This window comes from Symphalangus syndactylus, chromosome 14 (assembly GCF_028878055.3).
Source record: "Symphalangus syndactylus isolate Jambi chromosome 14, NHGRI_mSymSyn1-v2.1_pri, whole genome shotgun sequence".
Lineage (NCBI taxonomy): Eukaryota > Metazoa > Chordata > Mammalia > Primates > Hylobatidae > Symphalangus > Symphalangus syndactylus.
The window spans coordinates 104,068,880-104,095,521 of NC_072436.2; the positions used below are offsets into that span (position 1 = coordinate 104,068,880).

A 26,642-nucleotide genomic window follows, 5' to 3' on the forward strand; every position below is an offset into this window, starting at 1 on the left:
CAAAAAAAAAAAAAAAAAAAAAAAAAAAAAACAAAAATTAGCCAGGCATGGTGGCAGGCACCTGTAATTCCAGCTACTTGGGAGGCCAAGGTGGGAGGATTGCTTGAACTCAGGAGGCAGAGGTTGCAGTGAGCTGAGATCGCGCCACTGCCCTCAAGCTTGGGCAAGATTCCATTTCAAAAGAAAAAAAGAAAGAAAAGAACACACATTTGTATCAAAGAAAATAGAAATGGCCACCAAGCATACATAAAAAAAAACCAGGGCCGAGCGCATTGGCTTGCACCTGTAATCCCAGCACTTTGAGAGGCCAAGGCAGGCAAATCACGAGGTCATGAGTTCAAGACCGGCCTGGCCAACATGGTGAAATCCCTCTCTACTAAAAACAGAAAAAATTAGCTGGGCATGGTAGCAGGTGCCTATAATCCCAGCTACTCAGGAGGCTGAGGCAGAAGAATCACTTGAACCTGGGAGGTGGAGGTTGTAATGAGCTGAGATCGTGCCACTGCACTCCAGCCTGGCGACAGAGCGAGACTCCCTCTCAAAAAAAAAAAAGAATCCATAATTTAGCTGAGCATAGTGACGTGTGCCTGTGGTCCCAGCTACTCAGAAAGCTGAGGTGGGAGGATCACTTGAGCCCAGGAGGCAGAGGCTGCAGTGAGCCCAGATCACACCACTGCACTTCAGCCTGGGCAAAAAAGCAAGACCCTGTCTCCAAAAAATGGAAGCATACTCTTTAGCCTTACTGATCAAAAAATTATGTTCAAGGTTATTTATCACCTATTATATCTATCTTACAACAATGAAAATGTGTGATAACTATATCTGGCAATGGGAAGAATTATAAAGTACATGATAGTATATTCATTTGGATAATATATCCAATATATCTATTAAGTATCATGTTTATAACCAACTATATAAATTAACCCAGACCCGAAGAAATTAAACCAAAACATAGTAATTTAATTTAAACTATTACTGGGTGGTAGAGTTACAAGTTTTACTTTCTCTCCTATACTCTTTTTCTGTTTTAAACAATGAATACATTTAAGTGAATATGTGACTTCTAAAAAATTGTAAGGGATAACTTTAGTTTTATTAATGTTATTAAAATTATTTTAGCTTTATCAAGAGCTGGTATTTTGTTTCTTAAGGTAGATTTTAACAAACTGAAGAAACATTAAAAGCCATATTTATATATGCATATGTGTGTATAGATAAGAATAACAAGGGCTGGCCATGGTAGCTCACACCTGTAATCCCAAAGGAGGCCAAAATGGGCAGATCACGAGGTCAGGAGTTCAAGACCAGCCTGGCCAATATGGTGAAACCCCGTCTCTACTAGAAATAACAAAATTTAGCAGGGTGTGGTGACATGTGCCTGTAATCCCAGCTACTCAGGAGGCTGAGGCAGGAGAATCGCTTGAACCTAGGAGGCAGAGGTTGCAGTGAGCTGAGATCACGCCACTGCATCCCAGCCTGGCCGACAGAGCAAGACTCCATCTCAGAAAAAAAAAAAAAAAAAAAACCACCCAAGGAATAACAAAAAGAAGAAATAGTTAAGAATTTGTGGCTGGGCGCAGTGGCTCACGCATGTAATCCCAGCACTTTGGGAGGCCGAGGTGGGCAGATCATGAGGTCAGGAGATCAACACCATCCTGGCCAACACGGTGAAACCCCGTCTCTATTAAAAATACAAAAAATTAGCCAGGCATGGTGGCAGGCACCTGTAGTCCCAGCTACTCGGGAGGCTGAGGCAGGAGCATGGCGTGAACCCAGGAGGTGGAGCTTGAAGTGAGCTGAGATCGCACCACTGCACTCCAGCCTGGATGACAGAGCGACACTCTGTCTCAAAAAATAAATAAGAATTTGTTTTAAAATAATTAATTTTTGTTGAGGGGGTCTAGAGTCAATATTTTTGAAATTGTTCGTTAAGGGAAAGTTTTGATATGTTATCAAGCTAGTTCATTCATATGAGGTGAATTTAAAGGTCTGATAATAGAATGAACTTGCCTGAGATATTCTGTCTGGAACTGAATTCATAGGAGACACAGTCAGTTATGAAGTAGGGATCAAAGCCACAGGCATATTTGTATATTTGTATATCGAGGCAAGCAGATCCCTTGCTTAACAAGCAAAGTTTTATAATAGAGTATTTCCATTATGGAAATCCTATTTCCTGTTATAAAATCTGGCATCTTTTACTTTAAAAAATATATGTATGCATGTGAACATGTACAAACATGTACAAAAATCTTCTTGGATCTAATGAATCACTCTTGATTGCTGCAACATTGTTTTTCGTTTTTAGACCCTTTGACTTTGAAATAAATTTCAAACTTTAAAAAACGTTGCAAGAATAACAGAAGGAACTCCAGCATACCCTTCTAGATTCACCAGTTGTCAACATTTTGCCACACATGGTTTATTACTTTCTCTGTAATCCACATATCATTATTGTTAATATTATTATTAATTTTGCTGAACCATCTGAGGATATGAAGTCATCATGACTCTGTTCCTACATACTTCATGGATATCCTAAGAACAGGGACATTCCCTTCCATAACCACAGAAGAATTACCAAATTTGGCACTACTTGTCCTAATAATAACTGTCATAGAGCCCTTTTCTTTTTTTTTAGTCATTATATTGCCTTAGTCTCCTTTAATCTGGGGCAATTCCTCAGCCTTTGTCTTTCATAACAATGTTGTTGAAGAATACAGGCTGTCTATTATGTAGAATGTTTCTCAGTTTAGAATTGTCTAAGTTTTTTTTTCCTCTCAGGTTAGATTCAATGTATGCATTTTGGCAGGAATACTGCATAAGTAATGTTATGTCTTAGTACATCATATAACTAAGACATATTGCTTTGTAATGTTGCTTTGTCCCATTATTGGGAATCTTAACTTTAATAACTTCGTTAAGAAATTGTCTGTCGCGTTTCCCCACTATGAAGTTGCCATTTTTCCATTTTATAATTAATAGGTAACCTATGGGGAAATACTTTGAGACTTTCTCATTTGTCTGTTCCCATCACTTTCTTTCTTTTTTTTTTTTTTTTTTTTTTAAACAGAGTCTCACTCTGTTGCCCAGGCTGGAGTGCAATGGTGCGATTTTGGCTCACCGCAACCTCCACCTCCACCTCCTGTGTTCAAGCAGTTCTCCCGCCTCAGCCTCCCAAGTAGCTGGGACTACAGGTGCCCGCCACCGTTCCCGGCTAGTTTTTGTATTTTTAGTAGAGATGGGGTTTTGCCATGTTGGCCAGGCTGGCTTCGAACTCCTGACCTCAGGTGATCTCACCTCGGCCTCCCAAAGTGCTGGGATTGATTACAGGCATGAGCCACCGCGCCCGGCCCATAATTTTTTTTTAATTCAGCGGGTCCCTTACTGTTACTTCAGTGTGGCCCCATTATTTCTTGAGCACTTCCATACTTTCTAGCCCCAAGATGTAGCAGACTGAGTATTTTCCCCCTCACTGTTCTAGAATCAGTCCCTTCTCTAAAAGCCTTGATTCCCTTCAGTAGAAAATCATATTTAGATACCCCATCTTCTTAAAATCACAATTTAAAAATAAAATGGGGCCAGACACCTTGGTTTAAACCTATAGTCCCAGCACTTTGGGAGGCCAAGGTGGGAGCATTGCTTTAGGCCAGAAGTTCGAGACTTTCCTGGGCAATATGGTAAGACGCTGTCTCTATAAAAAAATTTTAAATTCAGCCAGACATGGTGGTGCACGCCTGTAGTCCCACCTCCTCGGGCGGCTGAGGTGGGATGGTTGCTTGAGCCCAGGAGTTCAAGGCTGCAGTGAGTTATGATCAAGGCACTGCACTCCAGCTCTTTCTGGGGGGGGAAAAAAAGTTAATTTTTTAAAAATGAAAATAAAATAATTTTTGACAAAAAATTGCTTGCAGCATTGCCAACTCTGAGTAAGAGATTATATTCTATGTAGAATAAATTTCCTATGATGGGGTTTTCAGGGTTTTTTTGTTTTAGGTTTTTTGTTTGTTTTTGAGGCAGGATCTCACTCTGTCACCCAGGCTGGAGTACGGTGGCATGAATGCAGCTCACTGCCACCTTAACCTCTAGTGCTAAAGTGATCCTCCTGCCTCAGCCTCCCAGGTAGCTGGGACTGCAGGCATGCACCACCATGCCTGGCTAATTTTTTTGTTTTTTGTAGAGACAGGGTCTCACCATATTGCTCAGGCTAGTCTTGAATTCCTGAGCTCAAGCAGTCCTCCCAATTCAGTTTCCCAAAGTGCTGGGATTACAGGAATGAGCTACCTAGTCTGGGTGGGTTCTCAAGTTTTTAACATTTGTGACTCAGGTTATTATAAATTGATTAAATCCTTCAAATTTTACATTTCTTTTGTTTGTTTTTTTGTTTGTTTGTTTTGAGACTGAGTCTCACTCTGTCACCCAGGCTGGAGTGCAGCGGTGCAATCTTGGCTCACTGCAACCTCTGCCTCCCGGGTCCAAGCGATTCTGTAGCCTCAGCCTCCCAAATAGCTGGGATTACAGGCGTGCGCCACCATGCCCAGCTAATTTTTGTATTTTTAGTAGAAATGAGGTTTCACTATGTTGTCCAGTCTGTTCTAGAAATCCCAAAGTGCTGGAATTACAGGCGTGAGCCACCACGCCCAGCCGACATCTCTTTTTTTAAACTTTATTTCTTTACATTAAGTTAATGGACTTTTTCTAGACTATTGTTCTTAACCCTTTATTCCATATTACAAAAAGCTGGTACCCTTATTATGAGATAATGTTAGCATGTCAAATGTATATGTTCATAATCCTACTAAAGTACTGATTTTCACTGGGTATTTACAGTTGCCAAAATAGCTCAAATTTACACAAAAGGTAGGGATCAGTTTTATTGAAGAAATGATAATCACAAAATGTTTGGAACTCGTATTTTATATGTTCAGAAATATTGTTCTTTAGAATAAATGTTCATATTTCTAGTATTTCTAATTACGTACTATATTTCTGTTCAAGTTGTATCTATTCCTGAATAAATGTAATGGCAAGAAATTCCTTAAAATTCTTTAGAACACTGTCTTCAGGAAATTGTCTAAATTTTTTTTTTTTTTTTTTTTTTTTGAGACGGAGTTTCGCTTTTGTTGCCCAGGCTGGAGTGCAATGACACAATCTTGGCTCACTGCAACCTCCACCTCCCTGGTTCAAGTGATTCTCCTGCCTCAGCCTCCCAAGTAGCTGGGATTACAGGCATGCACCACCATGCCTGGCTAATTTTGTGGTCAGGCTGGTCTCGAACTCCCAACCTCAGGTGGTCCGCCTGCCTCGGCCTTCCAAAGTGCTGGGATTACAGGCATTAGCCACTGCACCCAACCGGTTTTTTAAATGATTGTATGGAATTTACAGGTTTTCATATTTACTAAATTGAAAGGAGATACCACTTAAAAATGTACTCTGGATTTTAAAATTACTTAGAATATGTTATAATCATTTAGCATTAAATATGACTGCATACATTTAACTTTATACATTGAACTTCTTATAGTTGTCCGTGGACTGTATTAGATTGAGGCAAGTACTACTATAAATGTTGGGAGGAGAGAGAGATGATTGTTCAAGATTAAAATTTTGGCCAGGCACAGTGGCTGACACCTGTAATCCCAGCACTTTGGGAGGCCAAGGCAGGAGGATCACTTGAGCTCAGGAGTTCAAGACCAGCCTGGACAACATAGCAAGACAACGTCTCTCTCTACAAAAATAAAAAAATAAAATTCCAAAATGTTTTAGAAACAGCACATTTCTTTCATTTTTCATTTTCAGAAGACTCTGTACCTACACCTGATGAAGTAAGCATGCTAACAGCAATTGCACTCTTCCTGTGGTCTGCTAGTAATGAAATAATAGGAGTCCAGTCATTACAGAATGGCTGCATGAACAGATTTAAAAATGCATTAAATTCATGCGACCCATGGGTAAGTTACACTTTACGCAGACATAGATAAAAACATTTCCCTTTATCAGGAAAATGTCAGATTGATTCATTAAAATATGTGATACATAATGAAAAGCTAAGTATTTGCACTATGGCTTTTAAATGGAAAAACTGAAACAAATCACTGGGTTTAAGCACTAGAACACATGTGTATGTTTATTCACATATGTAGAAATTCTTCAATATCTGAAATATTTGATTAACCCCGGGGCATACTGGTAGAGACAAGAGTCTATGATTATGTTTTCCAGTGTTTATTTAAATGATGCTAAGGACATTAAAGGAGAAGTTTATATTATTAGACGTTTTAATGAACCTACTAGAAACTGTAGTTTGTCTAGAAAGTAAGATTTTTTATTTTACAATGTCAGAGTCTAAACTTGTGATTCTCAAGCCTGCTACACGTCAGAAATTTTAAAAAGCAGAAACATTCTTGAAGGCCAGGCGTGGTGGCTCACGCCTGTAATCCCAGCACTTTGGGAGGCCAAGGCAGGCAGAGCAGGAGGTCAGGAGTTCGAGACCAGCCTGTAGTGAAACCCCATCTCTACTAAAAATACAAAAAGAATAGCCAGGTGTGGTGGCAGGTGCCTGTAATCCCAGCTACTTGGGAGGCTGAGGCAGGAGAATCACTTGAACCCAGGAGGTGGAGTGAGTTGAGATTGTGCCATTGCATTCCAGCCCGGGCAACAGTGTGAGACTCCGCCTCAAAAAAAAAAAAAAAAAAAAAAAAGAAACATTCTTGAACTCCACTACTGTCTTCCTGAGTCTCCAGATAGGTGGCTCCAGGATCTGTATATTTAAAATGTTCTTCAGGTTTTTCTTGTGTCTAGCCAGATTTAGCCACTTGTGTTCTACCAAAGCACTGAAATAGTTTTCTTCCACTCTGTCCCATATATTGGTGGGTCTTCCCTCCCTCTCTTCCTTCTTTCCTTAAAAAACTTCAGTTTTTTAAAAAAGTGTTAATCTGAAGCCTTTCTAATATAAAGTGGAGCCAGTAAGACTTTATTTTCTAGGTCTGGAAACCTTACATTGTTAACAGTCATTTCCAGGGAATCAAATGGTTTTGAGATATCTAAGCAATGTATTTTTATAGCTTTGTTTCAGATCATTCAAATATTAACCTTCCTTACTAAATATATTTGGTTAAAATGGGAGGGACAATTGTACATTAAAGGAAGAATTAAAAACAGAAGTGGGAATAACTGATTTCTAACTTATTTCACAGTATAAAAATACGGAAATTGGCCTGGCATGGTGGCTCACACCTGTAATCCCAGCACTTTAGGAGGCCAAAGCGGGCAGATCACAAGGTCAGGAGATTGAGACCATCCTGGCCAACATGGTGAAACCCCGTCTCTACTAAAAATACAAAAATTAGCTGGGTGTGGTGGTGCGCACCTGTAATCCCAGCTACTTGGGAGGCTGAGGCAGGAGAATCGCTTGAACCCGGAAGGCAGAGATTGCAGTGAGCCAAAATGGTGCCACTGCACTCTAGCCTGGCAACAGAGCGAGACTCCATCTCAAAAAAAAAAAAAAGAATTGTATAAGCATGGTGATTTGGTCATTAAAATATATGAACATTTTTGACTAATTTTTGTCAGAAAATTCTATTCTCCATTTCTGTAAGTAGAAAATGTAATTTCCATTTTCATCCTGCAGTATCACTTATTTTCAGTACATAGTAAGATGCAATGTGATTGTAGAGCGAATAAGAACTATACACATGTTAATTGATAATATGTTCTTCTTATATAGGTTCAAGCCAAATGTTACCAGCTTCTCCTCTCAGTCTTCCAACATTCCAATCGTGCCCTTTCAACTCCTTATATTCATTCATTAGCTCCAATAGTGGTTGAAAAACTAAAAGCTGTTGAAAGAAACAGACCAGCCAGTAACATAGAGCTTTTAGCGGTTCAAGAAGGAATAAAAGTTCTTGAAACATTGGTTGCTCTTGGTGAAGAACAAAACAGTAAGTATATTATAAAAAGCTACTAGTTCAAAATGAAGATCTGTATTGTATATAAATCTTATTTGATATTAGAAGCAGGCCTGCTGGGCACGGTGGCTTACACTTTAGGAGTCCCAGCACTCTGGGAGGCCAAGGTGGGTGGATCACGAGGTCAAAAGATCGAGATCATCCTGGCCAACATAGTGAAACCCCATCTCTACTAATAATACAAAAATTATCTGGGCGTGGTGGCGCACGCCTGCTGTCCCAGCTACTCGGGAGGCTGAAGCAGGAGAATCACTTGAACCCGGGAGCTGGAGATTGCAGTGAGCCGAGATTGCACCAGTGCACTCCAGCCTGGCAACAGAGTGAGACTCCATCTCAAAAAAAAAGAAAAGAAAAAAAACAGTCCTTTGCTTATGTTACATAATGTAGTGAGTTGATTTTTTTGTTTGTTTGTTTTTGAGCAGGAAGTTAAAATGAATTGCCAATGGCATTTCAACACAGTGATTTTTTTTTATTTTCTAGGAATGTATGCATCCCTTAAGATCTAGGAAAAATACAGATGTTTAATAGGGTTTTTTTTTTCTTATTTTTTTTTTAGACAGTCTCGCTCTGTCACCCAGGCTGGCATGCAATGGCACCATCTTGGCTCACTGCAACCTCTGCCTCCTGCGCTGAAACAATCCTCCCACCTCGGCCTCCCGAGTAGCTGGGACTACAGGCACGTGCCACCATGCCTGGCTGATTTTTGTATTTTTAGTAGAGATAGGATTTTGCCATGTTGCCCAGGTTGGTCTCTGACTCCTCGTGGACTCAAGCGATCCACCCGCCTTGGCCTTTCAAAGTGCTAGGATTACAGGTGTGAGCTACCGTGCCCATTTCATAGGGTTTTAAAATAATACATTCTAATCTTCATAATAGAGGTATAAAAGCTTTATAACAAATATAACCAGTTAAGTATTAATACCAAACATAATTATTAAAATATCTCAAAACTTATTTAGAATTTTTTTTAATTTAATGAAAAACTACTGCATACATCCATTTAACCAGAGACTTATGCAGTTTAATATATTTTCTTTATTCCCTTAATACTTAAGCTTTGATTTTATCACAGTATTTGTCCTTCAAAATATGATCTTTAATTGTAGAGAGACTGTACTTTTTAAACTAGTATCTTATGATTGAACATTAAGCTGTTTTTAATTTTTCAAGATCACAAATGAAGCTTTTTTTTTTTGAAACAAAGTCTTGCCCAGGCTGGAGTACAGTGGCACGATCTTGGCTCACCGCAACCTCCGCCTCTGAAGTTCAAGTGATTCTCCTGCGTCAGCCTCCTGAGTAGCTGGGATTACAGGCATGCGCCACAATGCCTGGCTCATTTTTGTATTTTGAGTAGAGATGGGGTTTCACCACGTTGGCCAAGCTGGTCTTGAACTCCTCACCTCAAGTAATCCACCTGCCTCAGCCTCCCAAAGTGCTGGGATTACAAGCGTGAGCCACTGCACCTGGCCGAGATGAGCATCTTTATTCCTAAATTATTTCTGTCAGATTCCTAAGAGTGAAATTACTGGAGAGAAGGGAATGCACATTTTAAGACTTTTAATTGGCCAGGTGCAGTGGCTCATGCCTGTAATCCCAACACTTTGGGAGGGCAAGGCGAGCAGATCACTTGAGATCAGGAGTTTAAGACTAGCTTGGCAAACATGGTGGAACCCCATCTCTACTAAAAATAGAAAAAATTAGCTGCGCGCGGTGGCTCCTGCCTGTAATCTCAGCACTTTGGGAGGCCAAGGCAGGAGGATCACCTGCGATCAAGAGTTCGAGACCAACCTGACCAATATGATGAAACCCTGTCTGTACTAAAAGTACAAAAATTAGCCAGGCCTGTTGGTATGCGCCTGTAATCCCAGCTACTCGGGAGGCTGGACGGGAGAATTGCTTGAACCTGGGAGATGGAGGTTGCAGTGAGCTGAGATCGCCCCACTGGGCTCCAGCCTGGGTGACAGAGCGAGACTCCACCTCAAGAAAAAGAAAAAAAGACTTTTAATCTATATTGTCAAATTGCTCTCCACCTACAAACTGTACCTGTTTTTTCTTTTCTGTTAAAAATTTTTTCTTCTTCTCTTAAAAACATTTCACAGAAAATTGGAAAAGTAGTAGAGATTTTTGAAAAGCGATTTCAGTAGCTCCTCTATAAAATAATAATCCAGAACTATGCCAGTAGAAGAAAAGAATGCAGAGGAGAAAGTGGAAGAAAGGTTTATCTGATTTGATGATTAACTGGTTATAGAAGGCAAAAGAAAAGAAGCAAATATTACTATGCTGCATGAAAACATCAAAATTGGGAAAGTCAGAAAAGGCAGTGTTTGGAGAAGTTGATAAATTTAGTTGAAATTAGTAACAATATAGGTTAATTTAGGCAAAAATTTTATGACTGACATGGCCTATGTTTGGCAAATCAAAATAACTTCATTTGTGTTTTTATTTTACTAATTGTAAATTCCATAAAGATAAGGACTGAATCTTACTCACTTTGTAATCCCAGCACTAAGTTTTATTGCGTTCTAGTATTTAAAATATTTTTGAATTGACTCTTGGGATCAATTCCTGTACAGGCACCCTAATTTGGAATTAAATTTAGTATGAGGGCTGGGCGCGGTGGCTCACGCCTGTAATCCCAGCAGTTTGGGAGGCCGAGGTGGGCAGATCACGAGGTCAGGAGATCGAGACCATCCTGGCTAACACGGTGAAACCCCGTCTCTATTAAAAATACAAAAAATTAGCTGGGCGAGGTGGCGGGCGCCTGTAGTCCCAGCTACGCAGGAGGCTGAGGCAGGAGAATGGCGTGAACCCCAGGGGGCGGAGCCTGCAGTGAGCCGAGATGGCGCCATTGCACTCCAGCCTGGGTGAAAGAGCGAGACTCCTTCTCAAAAAAAAAAAAAAAAAAAAAAAAAATTAGCATGAGGACAGATAGGGAAGGGAACTTTTTTTTAAATTCTGTATTGTTTGATTTTTTTGACAGTAAAAATATGTATATCATTTGTATAATTAAATATAGTTTAATAGCTAGTTAGGCTTTAGCAATGTCCTTTAAATAAATAACCCTTTTTCAGTTTAAGATATAAAACAACCAAAGCATTGTAATTTCAACTATCAACTAGACCAATTTGTAGCATTATTAGTGAGGTATAGCAATGATCAGCACCATCGGTCAGGTGTGGTGGCTCACGCTTGTCATCCCAGCACTTTGGGAGACCAAGGCGGGTGGATCACGAGTTCAGGAGTTCAAGACCAGCCTGGCCAATATGGTGAAACCCCATCTAAAAAAAATAAATAAATAATAATAATAATAATAAAAAGCCGGGTGTGGTGGTGCACGCCTGTAGTCCTAGCTACGCAGGAGGCTGAGGCAGGAGAATCGCTTGAACCCAGGAGGCAGAGGTTGCAGTGAGCCGAGATCACGCCACTGCACTCCAGCCTGGGCAACAGAGTGAGACTCTGTCTCAAAAAAAAAAAAAAAAAAAAAAAGGACCATCGTGATTTCTTCATTTTTTTAATGGACTGCTTCACTACTCAGATAACAGATGTTTTGTACTCTAACAAGACTTTTAAGAGGTAAAATAAGCAGTTTGCCTGTTTTTACAATTAAAACTGAATCTAAGACTAAATGCCATGCAAAAACTAAAGGCAAACAAGTCTCATTAGTGAAATAAGATGACATTCATTAGGAGGATACCATCAAATAAATGAATGAATGTAAATCATATTAATTTGATGGCAACATTTTTATACTTCACTTCATATTTTATATAGTTACATGATTCCAAGAGGGTAAATTTTCAGCTTTTGAATTTAAGTCATTCAACTTTTTTCATCCCATTTACAGATGTTAATTTTGTTGTCAACTTTACAGTATCCGGTATAAGAATGGGCAGTATATGTTTTTTCACCCTGCACGACCAAGGTTATAAGCTAAAAATATTAGAATTATATTTGACTCCTTGTTCATCATCTTTATTGAATCTGTTATTCAAATCTTGTCCTATCTCTTTCTGAAATTTCTCTAGGTTTCAAGAGAAACTTGCACCTTATTCTTATATCTAATCACCTCCTAAACAGATAACTATAATAGTTTTCCTAGCTGATATTCCCCATCAAATTTACCTAAAGTAATTTTATCTCTCCTTTGCTTAAGAATTTGGAAAAGTTTACTCTTTCCTTACAGCATCAAGTCTGAACATCTTTGCTTGCTTTTCAAAATATTTTTTCTGCTCCCCAACGTGTACCTAACCTGACCAGACCAGTTTCCTTTCTGTGCTCCTTTTAATCGCTTACATTGTTCATATTATTTTCACTTTCCTCAGTTGTTTTTTCTCTTCTTTTCTTCTTATACAAATCTATTAAACCTACATTAGATCTTTTCTTTGAGAAATATTGCCTAATTACTTAGCTCACTCTGATCTTACCCTTCATAGAATCTATTTGGTATTTGTAACCAACCAAATAAAATCCCAAAGTATTCCTCAGCTTCATGATTCTCTTGGTGAATTCTATACTGAAATGCTACCCACATTTTTTAGCACTTAGTACTCTAATTGTTCTGTGTGCTGTCTACTGTTTTCATTGAGATAATAAAAGAATCCAGGTAGAAACGAATTACATAACATTTCCTATAATGCTTAGCATATTTCTTTTTTTTTTTTGAGACAGAGTTTCACTCTTGTTGCCCAGGCTGGAGTGCAGTGGCTTGATCTTGGCTCACTGCAACCTCCGCCTCCCGAGTTCAAGTGATTCTCCTGCTTCAGCCTCAGGAGTAGCTGGGATTACAGGCGCCCGTCACCATGTCCAGCTAATTTGTTGTATTTTTAGTAGAGATAGGGTTTCACCATGTTGGCCAGGCTGGTCTCGAACTCCTGGCCTCAGGTGATCCACCCGCCTCAGCCTCCCAAAGTGCTGGAATTACAGGCATGTGCCACCACACCCAGCTAATATTTTTGGGTTTTTTTGTTTTGTTTTGTTTTGTTTTTTGAGACAGAGTTTCGCTCTTATTACCCAGGCTGGAGTGCAGTGGCACGATCTCGGCTCACCACAACCTCCACCTTCCGGATTCAAGGGATTCTCCTGCCTCATCCTCCCTAGTAGCTGGGATTATAGGCATGTGCCACCACGCCCAGCTAATTTTTTTTTTTTTTTTTTTTTTTTTGTATTTTTAGTAGAGATAGGGTTTCTCCATGTTGGTCAGGCTAGTCTCAAACTCCTGACCTCAGGTGATCGATCCGTCCGCCTTGGCCTCCCAAAGTGCTGGGATTACAGGCATGAGCCACCGTGCCTAATCAAATTTTTTGTATATTTAGTAGAGACAGGGTTTCGCCCTGTTGGCCAGACTGGTCTCAAACTCCTGACCAGGGGATCCGCCCACCTTGGCCTCCCAAAGTGCTAGGATTACAGGCATGAGCCCACCGCGCCCACCCCTGTAATACTATTAACATTCTACATGAGGGAAATTGAACTAAATCTAGAAGATTGGAAGATTTACCAGGGACTTTAAAAATAAGCTTTTTACCTCTTTTCTGAAAACTTAATATGGAAACAAATCCAATTAATTGGAAACTTCTGGGTAGTTACCAAGAGAAAGAGTGTGTATGTTTATTCATTCAAAGGATAGTTACTGGATGCCTATGTACCAAGTACTGTTCTAGGCATTGAGAATTTAGCATGAAATAAAACAGGCAAAGGTCCCTGATCTTATGGAGCTTACATTTCTTGTAGGAAAACACAGACAATAAACACTTCTTGTCCCCTATACGTGTGTGTGTGTGTATATATATATATATATATCTGTGTCTATTATATGTAGACATGTATCTTTGTACAATTTTATATAGTGATGATGGATATATCAATTTTAGATGTAGATATAACATCTATAGTTAGATGCAGGAATTGATAGGAGCTATGAAGAAAAAAATACAGCAGGGAAAGAAAATAGGGAGTAAGGTCCAGGGTGGGACTGGGATTCTGGAAAGGCTTCACTGATTATTATCACTGTCCTTGCTGACATCAGTGAGTGTCACACATTCTCTACCAGATGCTTCCTGCTGCCTTACAATTGCATCAGTTGTCATTCTACAAAAATTAACAGTAATTAAGGGGGAGAAAGCGTAATTCTCAATGTGGTTATGAGATGTTATACACACACACAATTACATATAAAGGTTAATTGTTAAAAAAAAATCACCTTTAATGAAACTTATATCCCAGGATGGAGTTGTTAATAAGTAAAGACTAACAAAAGGAGATGAAGCCTCCAAATGAATATTTTTTTAAGAACTTGGAATTTATATCAGTCAGACATAGGTTCTTGTTTTTTTAACCCTAAGCTTATGTATTCCCTTAGTTTTGAGGAATTTCCCCTCACTGTGAGTTTTGGGGGATGATGAAATAGGAAAAAAGTTGTATTGTATTTCTACTTAAAGAGGAAAGAAACAACTAGTGTTAGTTAAATAATGGTAAATAGATGCTTTTCAGGTTTCTGTTCCTCACTCCAATCTCCTGATTCTAGAATGCCCGTAAAAATTTTATAATCTTACTCTCAAGATACCTTCTACCAGGTGGCAATTGTAAAGTGTTTTATTACTTTTTAAACTTTGGCCCATTTTTTTTAAGTAAAACAAATTAATATAAATGTAAAATATACAATATTAACAAATCTGGTTTCCAGCTTGGACATTTAGTAAATATTTAATATTAATTATGAGTTATTGAGGTCTAAAGTAGGCTGTGCATGTGTACTTATATTTTATTATGTTCAGTCTTCCATGGCAATTGCCTAGTTTTTAAAGTTTATTATAATCCTTATGTTTGTGATCTTTTTTCATACTTTATTATTTACAGGAGTCCAGCTACTTGCTCTTTTAGTTCCTACTTTGATATCTTACCTGCTGGATGAAAATTCTTTTGCCTCAGCAAGTTCAGCTTCCAAAGATCTTCATGAGTTTGCACTCCAGAATTTAATGCATATTGGACCTCTGTATCCACATGCTTTCAAGACGGTAATGGGGGCTGCTCCTGAGTTGAAAGTGCGTCTAGAAACGGCTGTTCGAGCAAGCCAAGCGAGCAAAGCTAAAGCGGCTGCCAGACAACCAGCCCCTGCCATACATTCTGCACCAACAATTAAGCTAAAAACAAGTTTTTTTTAATTTGTACTTTGATTTATTTGTATTTATATTGTCAACTAGCACCTAATTAGTGATGGCCACTGTATCATTCCAGGCTACCTATGGGTTCTGTTTTATTTGTATATTGGTATTATAGTGCTTCCAGGTAGGTTAAGTGAAATAATGCTCACACCACTTATTGATTTTTTTTTTTTTTTTTTTTTTGAGACGGGGTCTCGCTCTGTCACCCAGGCTGGAGTGCAGTGGCGCGATCTCCGCTCACTGCAAACTCCGCCTCCCGGGTTCACGCCATTCTCCTGCCTCAGCCTCCCAAGTAGCTGGGACTACAGGTGCCTGCCACCACGCCCGGCTAATTTTTTGTATTTTTAGTAGAGACGGGGTTTCAGCGTGTTAGCCAGGATGGTCTTGATCTCCTGACCTCGTGATCCGCCCGCCTCGGCCTCCCAAAGTGCTGGGATTACAGGCGTGAGCTACCGCGCCCGGCCTCACTTACTGATTTTTAAGGAGTGATTTTTTTTATCATGTGGTGAATATGTTTTCATTTTCCTCCTAATAATATTTCTCTTTTGTTAACTTACTTATTTTTCAAACACTGAGCCATAGTCTTAAATTTAAATGCTAAAAACAATTGTATCATGTAGTCGGGCAGCCTATTGATACTGTCAGGGAAAAAAAATGGGTCGGAACTCAGCATCTGTCATGAAAAAAATCAACTGAAAAACAAGCAGATTTTAAATTTTGAAGTAATTAAAATAATGGAAAGTGTCTGTTTGGTGTATATACTATGAGTAAAATCACAGCATTTTCTAAGCATTTCCCAAAATGTCCTTATCTTTCTGATGGATCTTTTAGCTTTCATATCAAATTACTAAATTATGCTATGTATATTTTAGTTGTTAACAGAATTAAAATTCTTATTTAAAGGTTCACTAAAATGTTTAAATGTTATATAATCTGCTTTTTTTAATAGCTAAAATTTGGCTTCAGTTATGTTTTGTAATTACAGAACCTCAAGTGCTGGCTATGATGGTTAGTTTCCTTCATCAAATATTTATTGAATGTCTACTGTTTATAAGGCATCAAGCTAAGTGCTGCAGGGGATACAAAAATGAATTAGGCATAATTACAGTGATGCCATTCTCTCATGTAGTGGGCATTTTACCGTACGAAATAGATAATTCACAAAATGAATATTTGCCACAGCATTTAGCAAATTTTAAACGCCAAGTTTTACCACACAGTGTAACAGACTGAACAAGTATTATCAAAAGCAAGTCACTTTCTGAACATTTTATCTTCTTTTCTCTTTTCCTTTCTTTTCCTTTTTCTTTTAGAGACAGTCTTGCACTGTTGCCCAGACTGGAGTGCAGTCATAGCTCACTACACTTGAACTCTACTCAGCCTTTTAGATACCTGAGATAGGTACTTTGTCTTGCCTGTTTTCTCACTGACTTTTGGGTGTTTTTTCTTTTCTTTCTTTCTTTTTTTTAGATTGAGTCTTGCTCTGTCGCGCCCAGGCTAGAGTGCAGTGGCGCGATCTCGGCTCACTGCAACCTCCGCCTCCTGGGTTCAAGCAATTCTCCTGCCTCAGCCTCCTGAGTAGCTGACATTACAGGCACCTGCCACCACACCCAGCTAATTTTTTGTATTTTTAGTAGAGATGGGGCTTCATGTTGGTCAGGCTGGTCTCAAACCCCTGACCTCAGGTGATCTGCCTGCCTCTCCCTCCCAAAGTGCTGGGATTACAGGGATGAGCCACCGTGCCCAGCTTCTTTTCCTTTTTTTTTTTTGTTTTGAAGCAGGGTCTCACTGTTGCCCAGGCTGGAGTGCAGTGGCACATGACCACGGCTCACAGCAGCCTCAATCTCCCAGGCTTGAATGATCCTCCCACCTTAGCCTGCCAAAGTGCTGAGATTACAGGCCTGAGCCACCACACTTGGCCCTGGTTGTTTTTTCATTTCAGGTTTGCATTGCCACAATTATTCTCCTTGGTTTTTGCTTTTGTTTTTGCTAACAACTTCATGGAGACCCAGTTCACATACCATACAACTCAATTCAGTTTGGGCATGGTGGCTCACACCTGTAATCCCAACACTTTGGGAGGCTGAGGCCAGGAGTTTGAGAGCAGCCTGGGCAACACAGCAAGACCTCATCTCTACGTTAAACAAAAAGAAAGCCAGACGCGGTGGTGCACTCCTGTAGTGCCAGCTACTCAGGAGGCTGAGACAGGAGAATTGCTTGAGCCCAGGAGTTTGAGGCTGCAATAAATTGTGATCATGCCACTGTATCCCAGCAAAGTGTACAGTTCAGTGGTTTTTAGTGGTGCCACCATCACCACAATCAATTATGAACATTACCCCAAAAAGAAACCTTGTGTCCTTTAGCTATCCTCCTACCATCTCCCCATTTCCCCCCAACTTAGGCTACCACTAATCTACTTTCTGTCTCTGGATTTTCCTCTCATGGACGTTTTATATAAATTGAACCACTTAATATGTGGTTTTTTGTGACTGGCTTCTTACTGTAATGTTTTCTGTTTGCTTGTTTTTGAGATGGGATCTTGCCCTGTTGCCCAGGCTGGAGTGCAGTGGTGCAATCTCAGCTCACTGCAGCCTCTACCTCCTGGGCTCAAGCAATCCTCCCACCTCAGGCTCCTGAGTAGCTGGAATTACAGGCGCACACCACCATGCCTTGCTAGTTTTTCATATTTTTGTTAGAGGCAGGGTTTCACCCTGTTGCCCAGGCTGGTCTCAAACTCCTGAGCTCAAGTGATCCATCTGCCTCAGCCTTCCAAAGTTCTGGTATTACAGGCATGAGCCACCAACCCACTGTAATGTTTGTTTGTTTGTTTGTTTTTGAGATGGAGCCTCACTCTGTCACCCAGGCTGGAGTGCAGTGGCACAATCTTGGCTCACTGCAAGCTCCGCCTCCCGGGTTCCAGCGATTCTCCTATCTCAGCCTCCCCAGTAGCTGGGATTACAAGTGCACGCCACCATGCCTGGCTAATTTTTTGTTTCACCGTGTTGGCCAGGCTGGTCTCGAACTCCTGAGCTCAGGCAATCCGCCTTCCTCGGCCTCCCAAAATGCTGGGATTACAGGCGTGAGTCACCACACCCGGCCCACTGTAATTTTTTTTTTTTAAGTCGGAGTCTGGCTCTGTGGCCCAGGCTGGAGTGCAGTGGCACAATCTTGGCTCACTGCAAGCTCCGCCTCCCGGGTTCATGCCATTCTCCTGCCTCAGCCTCTCCGAGTAGCTGGGACTACAGGCGCCCGCCACCACGCCCGGCTAATTTTTTTGTATTTTTAGTACAGACGGGGTTTCACAGTGGTCTCGATCTCCTGACCTCATGATCTGCCCGCCTCTGCCTCCCAAAGTGCTGGGATTACAAGCGTGAGCCACTGCACCCGGCCTGTAATGTTTTTTAAGGTTCATCCATGTCGTAGCATGAATCTGCACTTTATTCCTTTTTATGGCTGCATAATATTCCATTGTATATATACCACATTTTGTGAATCTGTTCATCAGTTGAAGGACATTTGGATTTTTCCATCTTTTTCTTGCCTGTTAGGAATAATGATGCTATGAGCAATTATGTACAAGTTTTGGGGTGGACATATGTTTTAATATCACTTGAGTATATACCTAGGAGTGAACTTGCTCGTTCAAATAAGTCTTTTTCCTTTTTTTTTCTTAAATATGGCCTTTCTGACTCATGTTTAACTTTCTAAGGAACCACCAGACTGTTTCTAATCTCATTTTTTTGCACACATGCATGTACACACATAACCCCTTTTCCCTCATCTATTTATAAAGTATGTTTATTTCTGCCTTGGCTATTTTTTGCTGTTCTTGGCTTCTCCCATCATTTCCCACTTTAGGGTAGACTGCATCATGCATTAGCAATGATCCTCTCCCTCCCTGTCTCCCTCTCTGTCTCAATACATCTTTATGCTTTCTCTAGACCCTTCTGTTTTTGTTTTTTGGTTTTTTTTGAGGCAGAGTTTCACTCTTGTTGCCCAGGCTGGAGTGCAATGGCACGATCTCGGCTCACCTCAACCTCCGCCTTCTGGGTTCAAGTGATTCTCCTGCCTCAGCATCCCAAGTAACTGGGATTACAGGCATGCACCACTGTGACTGGCTAATTTTGTCTTTTTAGTAGAGACAGGGTTTCTCCATGTTGGTCAAGCTGATCTTGAACTCCTGAACTCAGGTGATCCACCCGCCTCGGCCTCCCAAAGTGCTGGGATTACAGGCGTGAGCCACCGTGCCTGGCCTTCTCTAGACCCTTCTAAGTCACTGACAACTTCTAGTTTTCTGTGATCATATCTGTAAAGGGAAGATCTGTTTGAAGATTATTTTTTTTATTTTTTTTTTTTTTGAGACGGAGTCTCGCTCTGTCTCCCAGGCTGGAGTGCAGTGGCACCATCTCGGCTCACTGCAAGCTCTGCCTCCCGGGTTCACGCCATTCTCCTGCCTCAGCCTCTCCGAGTAGCTGGGACTACAGGCGCCCGCCACCACGCCCGGCTAATTTTTTTTGTATTTTTGGTAGAGACGGGGTTTCACCGTGGTTTCGATCTCCTGACCTCGTGATCCGCCCGCCTCGGCCTCCCAAAGTGCTGGGATTACAAGCGTGAGCCACCGCGCCCGGCCTGTTTGAAGATTATTAATTTGTTTTGCTGCCCAACCCATGAGCTTTTTCTCAACCTAAATAATCTTATTTATTTGATTATGAACATCCAGCATCATGAAGCTAAAAGAAGCAACATTATAGCCAGTAATTCTTTCTGAAGCATAATCTGAGCAGTTTTCATAGTTCAAGACAAAGTATCCGATTTGCTAAGTTCTCACTAATCAATATACATTTGAATTATTACTATTTTTTGAGACAGGGTCTTGCCCTGTCACAAGGGCTAGATTGCAGTGTTGTCATCGTAGTTCACTAGAGCCACAAACTCCTGGACTGCAGCGATCCTCCCTCCTCAGCTTCCCAAAGTGGTGGGATTACAGGCATGAGCCACTGCGCCCAGCCTGAATTCTTTTTTTTTTTGAGACGGAGTCTCACTCTGTCGCCCAGGCTGGAGTGCAGTGGCTTGATCTCAGCTCACTGCAACCTCCGTCTCTTGGGTTCAAGCTACTCTCCTGCTTCAGCCTCCCAAGTAGCTGGGATTACAGGCGCCCGCCACAATGCCCTAATAATTTTTGTATTTTTAGTAGAGATGGGGTTTCGCCATGTTGGCCAGGCTGACCTTGAACTTCCGACCTCAGGTGATCTGCCCACCTCGGCCTCCCAACGTGCTGAGATGACAGGCATGAGCCACCGGGCGCCTAGGCCTAAGTTTTTTTGTTTTTTTTTTTTCCGAGACAGAGTCTCGCTCTGTCGCCCAGGCTGGAGTGCATTGGCGCGGATCTCGGCTGACTGCAAGCTCTGCCTCCCAGGTTCATGCCATTCTCCTGCCTCAGCCTCCTGAGTAGCTGGGACTACAGGCGCCCGCCACCACGCCCAGCTAATTTTTTGTATTTTTAGTAGAGACAGGGTTTCACCGTGTTAGCCAGAACGATCTCGATCTCCTGACCTCGTGAGCCGTCCACCTCAGCCTCCCAAGGTGCTGGGATTACAGGCGTGAGCCACTGCGCCCAGACGAGGCCTGATTTCTTAATTAGAGAAAACTCAGCCCTGATGAGGCAAGTATCCCTGTTCTAAATAGGTTCTGTCATCAACTAGGAATAGAAGTTTAGACAACCTGACTCTTTGGGGCTTCAGTTTTCTCATCTATAAAATGAGAAAATTTAGTAAATATCCTCTCTGATCTTTTACACATTAAAAAGAAAAGTACAGATAGCTGAATATTTGTCCTGCTTATTTTTATCAAGAGAATTTTTGGCCAGTCCTTTAGTATTGGTACATAACATTATTTAGTCTGACAAGTAGTCTTTACATGTGTGTAGAACTACTATCACAGTATGACAGTGTAAAATACAGTAAACAAGGCTGGGCATGGTGGCTGATGCCTGTAATCCCAGCTCTTCGGAAGGCTGAGATAGGAGGATTGCTTGAGGCCAGGACTTCGAGCCCATCCTGTATAACATAGCGAGAGCTTGGGAGACTGACACAGGAGACACACTTGAGCCCAGGAGTTCAAGTTTACAGTGAGCTATCATCACGCTACTGCACTCCAGTCTGGGTGACAGAAAGGGACCCTGACTCAAAACAACAGCAACAACAAAAAACAACCCACTAAACATAATCCAGATATAGAAGTTAAAATAGTACAGGTTGGTACTGTCAGAATGACCATTTATGTTGTGTTCGAAGCACTGTTAGACACTTCATACCCATTATTTATTTTCATTTAAACAATGCCGAATGATGGATATAATTATCCCAATATTGAAGACATTTATTTATATGAATTATTATCCCTACATTTTCTTTTTTTCCTCCAGTTTATTTTTGATATTAGAATTCTTAAATCTCAGTTGGAATTTTCAGGTTGATGTCAGACATGGCTAGAGTAGAACTATAAATAAATTTCTTGCCTCAATGCTTTCCACTAGATGGATTATTTTTAAAACCTGATTTAATAATTACAAACTCATTTCCAGTTCTCTCATATCTAAAACCTTATGAAAGTATTATCTATGGGCTTCACAGAATTTTATTAAGAATTTCACATCTTAATCATTTTTTAATTTATTATTTATTTATTATTATTTTTTGAAACAGGGTCTCCCTCCATTGCCCAGCCTGGAGTGCAGTGGCATGATCACAGCTCACTGAGCCTCAGCTTCCTGGGCTCATGTTATCCTCACACTTCAGCTTCCCAAAGTGTTGGGATTACAGACGTGAGCCACAGCGCCCAGCCTGCCTCAGCCTCACAAGTAGCTGGGGCTACAGGCACATGCTACCATGCCTAGCTAAATTTTTTTTTTTTTTGTAGAGACAGGGTTTCACGTGTTGCCTAGGCGGGTCTTGAACTCCTGAACTCAAAACGATCCGTTTGCTTCGGCCTTCCAAAGTGCTGGGATTATAGGCGTCAGACTCGGACCCCGGTCCCTTAATCATAATTTAGAAAAATTATACTGAGCTAAGTTTTGTTTTGTTTTTTTGAGACAGTCTTGCCCTGTCGCTCAGGCTGGAGTGCAGTGGCACAATGTCGGCTCACCGCAACCTCCGCCTCCCGAGTAGCTGGAACTACAGGCGCATGCCTCCACGCCCAACTAATCTTTGTATTTTTAGTAGAGACGGGGTTTTGCCATGTTGGCTGGGCTGGTCTCGAACTCCTGGTCTCAAGTAATCCGCCCACTTCAGCCTCCCAAGGGCTGCAATTACAGGCGTGAGCCACCACCAGTAGGAATCATTTTTTGATGGTTACTTAATAATGGATGTACCATTATTGACTTAGTCAGTATGCTAATCTTAGGTAATTTACTTCCAGTTTATGTATGTATATATAAACTGGAAACTATATTTCCATATTTCCAGTATATATATATATTTATTTTTATATATATATATATAGACACACACACACACACACACACATATGTATATACAAAGCGTGTCTATATATATATATATATAAAGTGTGGGCTGGGCGTGGTAGCTCACTCTTGTAATCCCAGCACTTTGGGAGGCCGAGGTGGGCGGATCATGAGGTCAGGAGATCGAGACCATCCTGGTAACACGGTGAAACCCCATCTCTGCTAAAAGTACAAAAAAAAAAAATTAGCCAGGTGTGGTGGTGGGCGCCTGTAGTCCTAGCTACTCAGGAGGCTGAGGCAGGAGAATGGCATGAACCTGGGAGGCGGAGCTTGAAGTGAGCCAAGATAGCACCACTGCACTCCAGCCTGGGCGACAGAGCAAGACTCCATCTCAAATAATAATAATAATTATTATTAATTATAATAACTATGTTGCATTTGTGTTTTAAAAAATAGAACTTTGTGGCCAGGCACAGTGGCTCACGCCTGTAATCCCATCATTTTGGGAGGCCAAGACGGGTGGATCACCTGAGGTCGGGAGTTCGAGACCAGCCTGACCAACATGGAGAAACCCCATCTCTACTAAAAATACAAAATTAGCCGGGTATGGTGGCGCATGCCAGTAGTCCCAGCTACTTGGGAGGCTGAGGCAAGAGGATCACTTGAACCCAAGAGACAGAGGTTGCAGTGAGCTACGATTATGCCACCTGACTCCAGCCTGGGTGACAGAGCGAAACTCCTTCTCCAAAAAAAAAAAAAAAAAAAGTAATCACTATTATTATTTTTTTTTTTTTTTGAGACGGAGTCTCGCTCTGTCACCCAGGCTGGAGTGCAGTGGCGCAATCTCGGCTCACTGCAAGCTCCGCCTCCCGGGTTCACGCCATTCTCCTGCCTCAGCCTCTCCGAGTAGCTGGGACTACAGGCGCCTGCCACCACGCCCGACTAATTTTTTGTATTTTTAGTAGACGGGGTTTCACCGTGGTCTCGATCTCCTGACCTCGTGATCTGCCGGCCTCGGCCTCCCAAAGTGCTGGGATTACAAGCGTGAGCCACCGCCCCTGGCCACTATTACTTTTATGTTGCTCTTTATGTGCTCGCCATGTTGGAGTTCTTTCAACATATCAAATATACCGTGTACTTTTCTTCCTCAGGGTATTTCAATTTTGCCCAAAATGCTCCCCATCCCACCCTCATCTTCTAGCTTATTTATACTCTTCCTTTTTTAACATTTTAATCTGGCTACATTCTTATAAAGAAAAGTTGCAGCATTAATTTGGTTATTGCCATATACTAAAAACCATGTTATTTAAATTATCTTTTTCCCCTACAATGAATTTTTATGTATTGGCTCCTTAAGCTTGAATACAATCAGTTTGTCAGGAATAATGTTACGTATTAGAGTTCACGTGAAAGTGTATATAAGCTGGTTCCAACCACTCCCACTCTTGTTACTTCATGTCCTGCAGCTGAGGGGAAATCTGGGAAAGAAGATAACATAGATAATGATAGAATTTTCCATTACAGAGAACAACTGCAAGTACTATAATTAACACATATTGAACAACAGTAGTGTATTGAGGGCCTGGAAAGTAGAGGGAGAGAGATATAGTACAAGCGAAATAGGTTAAATCCTGTTATAGAAAATCTAAGGAAAACAGTGTGTTCAAAATGAAACAAAATGTATTGGATTTCTTCAACTTCATTCATTTCTCGTTTTTTTTGCACAGTGCCCAGATTTCGTTCCACCTCCCCCTCGCCCATCATATTTGTAAAAAATATTGTACCACATTTGAATTTTTTCGAGGATCATCTTAATTTATGTCTAAGCACTACCAGGTGGGAGCTTGGGAAGGCAGTACTGTTTTGAGCAATTCAAGCCTAAATGAAAATTGAGTGTCGTCTGGTGAGAAAGTGGCTATACCTGGAAATGAGTGCATCTCAGCTGCAGAGTTGACAGGAATAGCAAGCTCATAAAAAATGTTCTTTTTCTATACAACACACATACACACACAGTTATTTTTATGTAATGAAGTAGACGTTAATTGTTTGAAATTCAGTTTCTGGCTTAGAAATGAGGACACCTTAGTTACTAAAAGAAAACAATCTGTTGAATAGAGCCTACATTCATTGGAAATTTTAAAAGAGAAAAGGAGTAGGGAAGCAAGGCATAGGATTGATGGGGAGAAAGGAAAAGAATGTGTTCAAAAACCAGTTTACCTTTGCTTAGAGAAATAGAATCTGAAGTTGATCACCATTAATATTCCAAGGGAAGTCTTGCTACAGATTCAGAGCTGTATTATCATTTCAATCTCCCCTGTGTTAGATATTTAGATTTGTCAAAGTAATCCTGATTTTAGATTTGAAGTATCTATTTCTCTAAATATCAGTCACTACAAAATTAACTTTAATTTTAAATTTTTATTTCGTTAAACTTATTAAATTTAATGAAATAAAACATCAATTTAGAAATTAAAATTAGGCAACTCCCTAACTTCAATCATACTCTTCCAAAAGAAAATAATAGTAACAATGACAACAACCGATATGAGCAATTTCCTCATCCTATCACAAGACTGGTATAGATGTAATTCTTGGACTCCAAGAAAAATTTTAGATGCTACAATTCCTTCATTCCTAACTTATTACTGGCTGTTTCCCCAACCCAGCCATTACCAGACTTCAAATTTAGGGAGTAAGTTTGGCTGGAATCTGAGAAAGGTAGAAACAGAGACTGGCCCCCTGAAGCAGGGCAGGCAAAAAGGAGAGGTGGGAGAGATTAGGGAGTGAGCAGGTGGTAGAAGAGGTGGATAAACAATGGGTTATTGCATATTTCTATTCCCTGAAGTTCTCTTAATCCTTGGGGAGGCCTTTCTCCTGTCAATCAAGCAGTTCTTTTTTTTTTTTTTTTTTTCCTGGCCATAACTGTAAAAGAGCCATCAAGTTCAACTTAAAGACCTTTCTTTGAGCAGTTAAAGAGTCAGAGCTCCAAATAACTGGTCATTTTGGACAGTTTTAGAAAAATACGCTGGGCACAGTGGCTCACACCTGTAATCCCAGCACTTTGGGAGGCTGAGGTGGGCAGATCACTTGAGCTCAGAAGTTCAAGACTGGCTTGGCCAACATGGCAAAACCCTGTCTCTATGAAAAATACAAAAATTAGCCAGGCATGGTGGTGCCCGCCCCTGTAGTCCCACCTACTTGAGAGGCTAAGGCAGGAGAATCACCTAAATCCATTAAGCAGAGGTTGCAGTGAGCTGATGGCGCCAGTGCACTCCAGCCTGGGCGACAGAGCAAGACCCCGTCTCAAATACAAGCAAACAAACAGAAAACATTACAGTAAGAAACCAGTCACAAAAAAACACATATTAAGTGATTGAATTTATGTGAAATATTTGTCCGTCTAAAAAAAAAAGAACCATTCATTTTAATGACAAACTTCATTTATTTATTCATTTATTTATTTATTTATTTATTATTTTTTTTTTTTTGAGACGGAGTCTCGCTCTGTCGCCCAGGCTGGAGTGCAGTGGCGTAGTCTCGGCTCACTGCAAGCTCCGCCACCCAGGTTCACGCCATTCTCCTGCCTCAGCCTCTCCGAGTAGCTGGGACTACAGGCGCCCGCCACCACGCCCGGCTAATTTTTTGTATTTTTAGTAGAGACGGGGTTTCACTGTGGTCTCGATCTCCTGACCTCGTGATCCGCCCGCCTCGACCTCCCAAAGTGCTGGGATTACAAGCGTGAGCCACCGCGCCCGGCCCATTCATTCATTTATTGAGAAGGACTCTTGCCTTGTCACCAGGCTGGAGTGCAGTTGTGAGATCTCGGCTCACTGTAACCTTGGCTCCCAGGTTCAAGCGATTCTCCTGCCTCAGCCTCCCAAGTAGCTGGGATTATAGGCACGCACCACCATGCCAAGCTAATTTCTATATTTTTAGTAGAGAACAGGGTTTCACGATGTTGGCGAGGCTGGTCTCGAACTCCTGACCTCAAGTAATCAGACTGCCTCTGCCCCACAAAGTGCTGGGATTACAGGCCTGAGCCACTGCACTTGGCCT

At 41.1% G+C, this 26,642-nt stretch overlaps 1 protein-coding gene across 6 annotated transcripts in view; it reads left to right on the forward strand.

Moving 5' to 3' along the window:
• Positions 1-18,938, forward strand: part of HEATR5B (HEAT repeat containing 5B) — a 108,685-nt gene extending 89,747 nt beyond the window's left edge. For 4 of the 6 annotated variants that reach the window (XM_055240677.2, XM_055240683.2, XM_055240678.2 and 1 more), the window contains 3 exons: positions 5,800-5,951; positions 7,727-7,940; positions 14,820-18,938. In XM_055240677.2, the coding sequence (XP_055096652.1) occupies positions 5,800-5,951; positions 7,727-7,940; positions 14,820-15,124 (671 nt within the window). In that variant the 3' untranslated portion in view covers positions 15,125-18,938. Of the gene's footprint in view, positions 1-5,799; positions 5,952-7,726; positions 7,941-11,992; positions 12,095-14,819 lie in introns of all 6 variants that reach the window. The other 2 variants (XM_055240682.2, XM_055240679.2) reach the window with 2 other exon arrangements.
• The last annotated feature ends 7,704 nt before the right edge of the window (positions 18,939-26,642 follow it).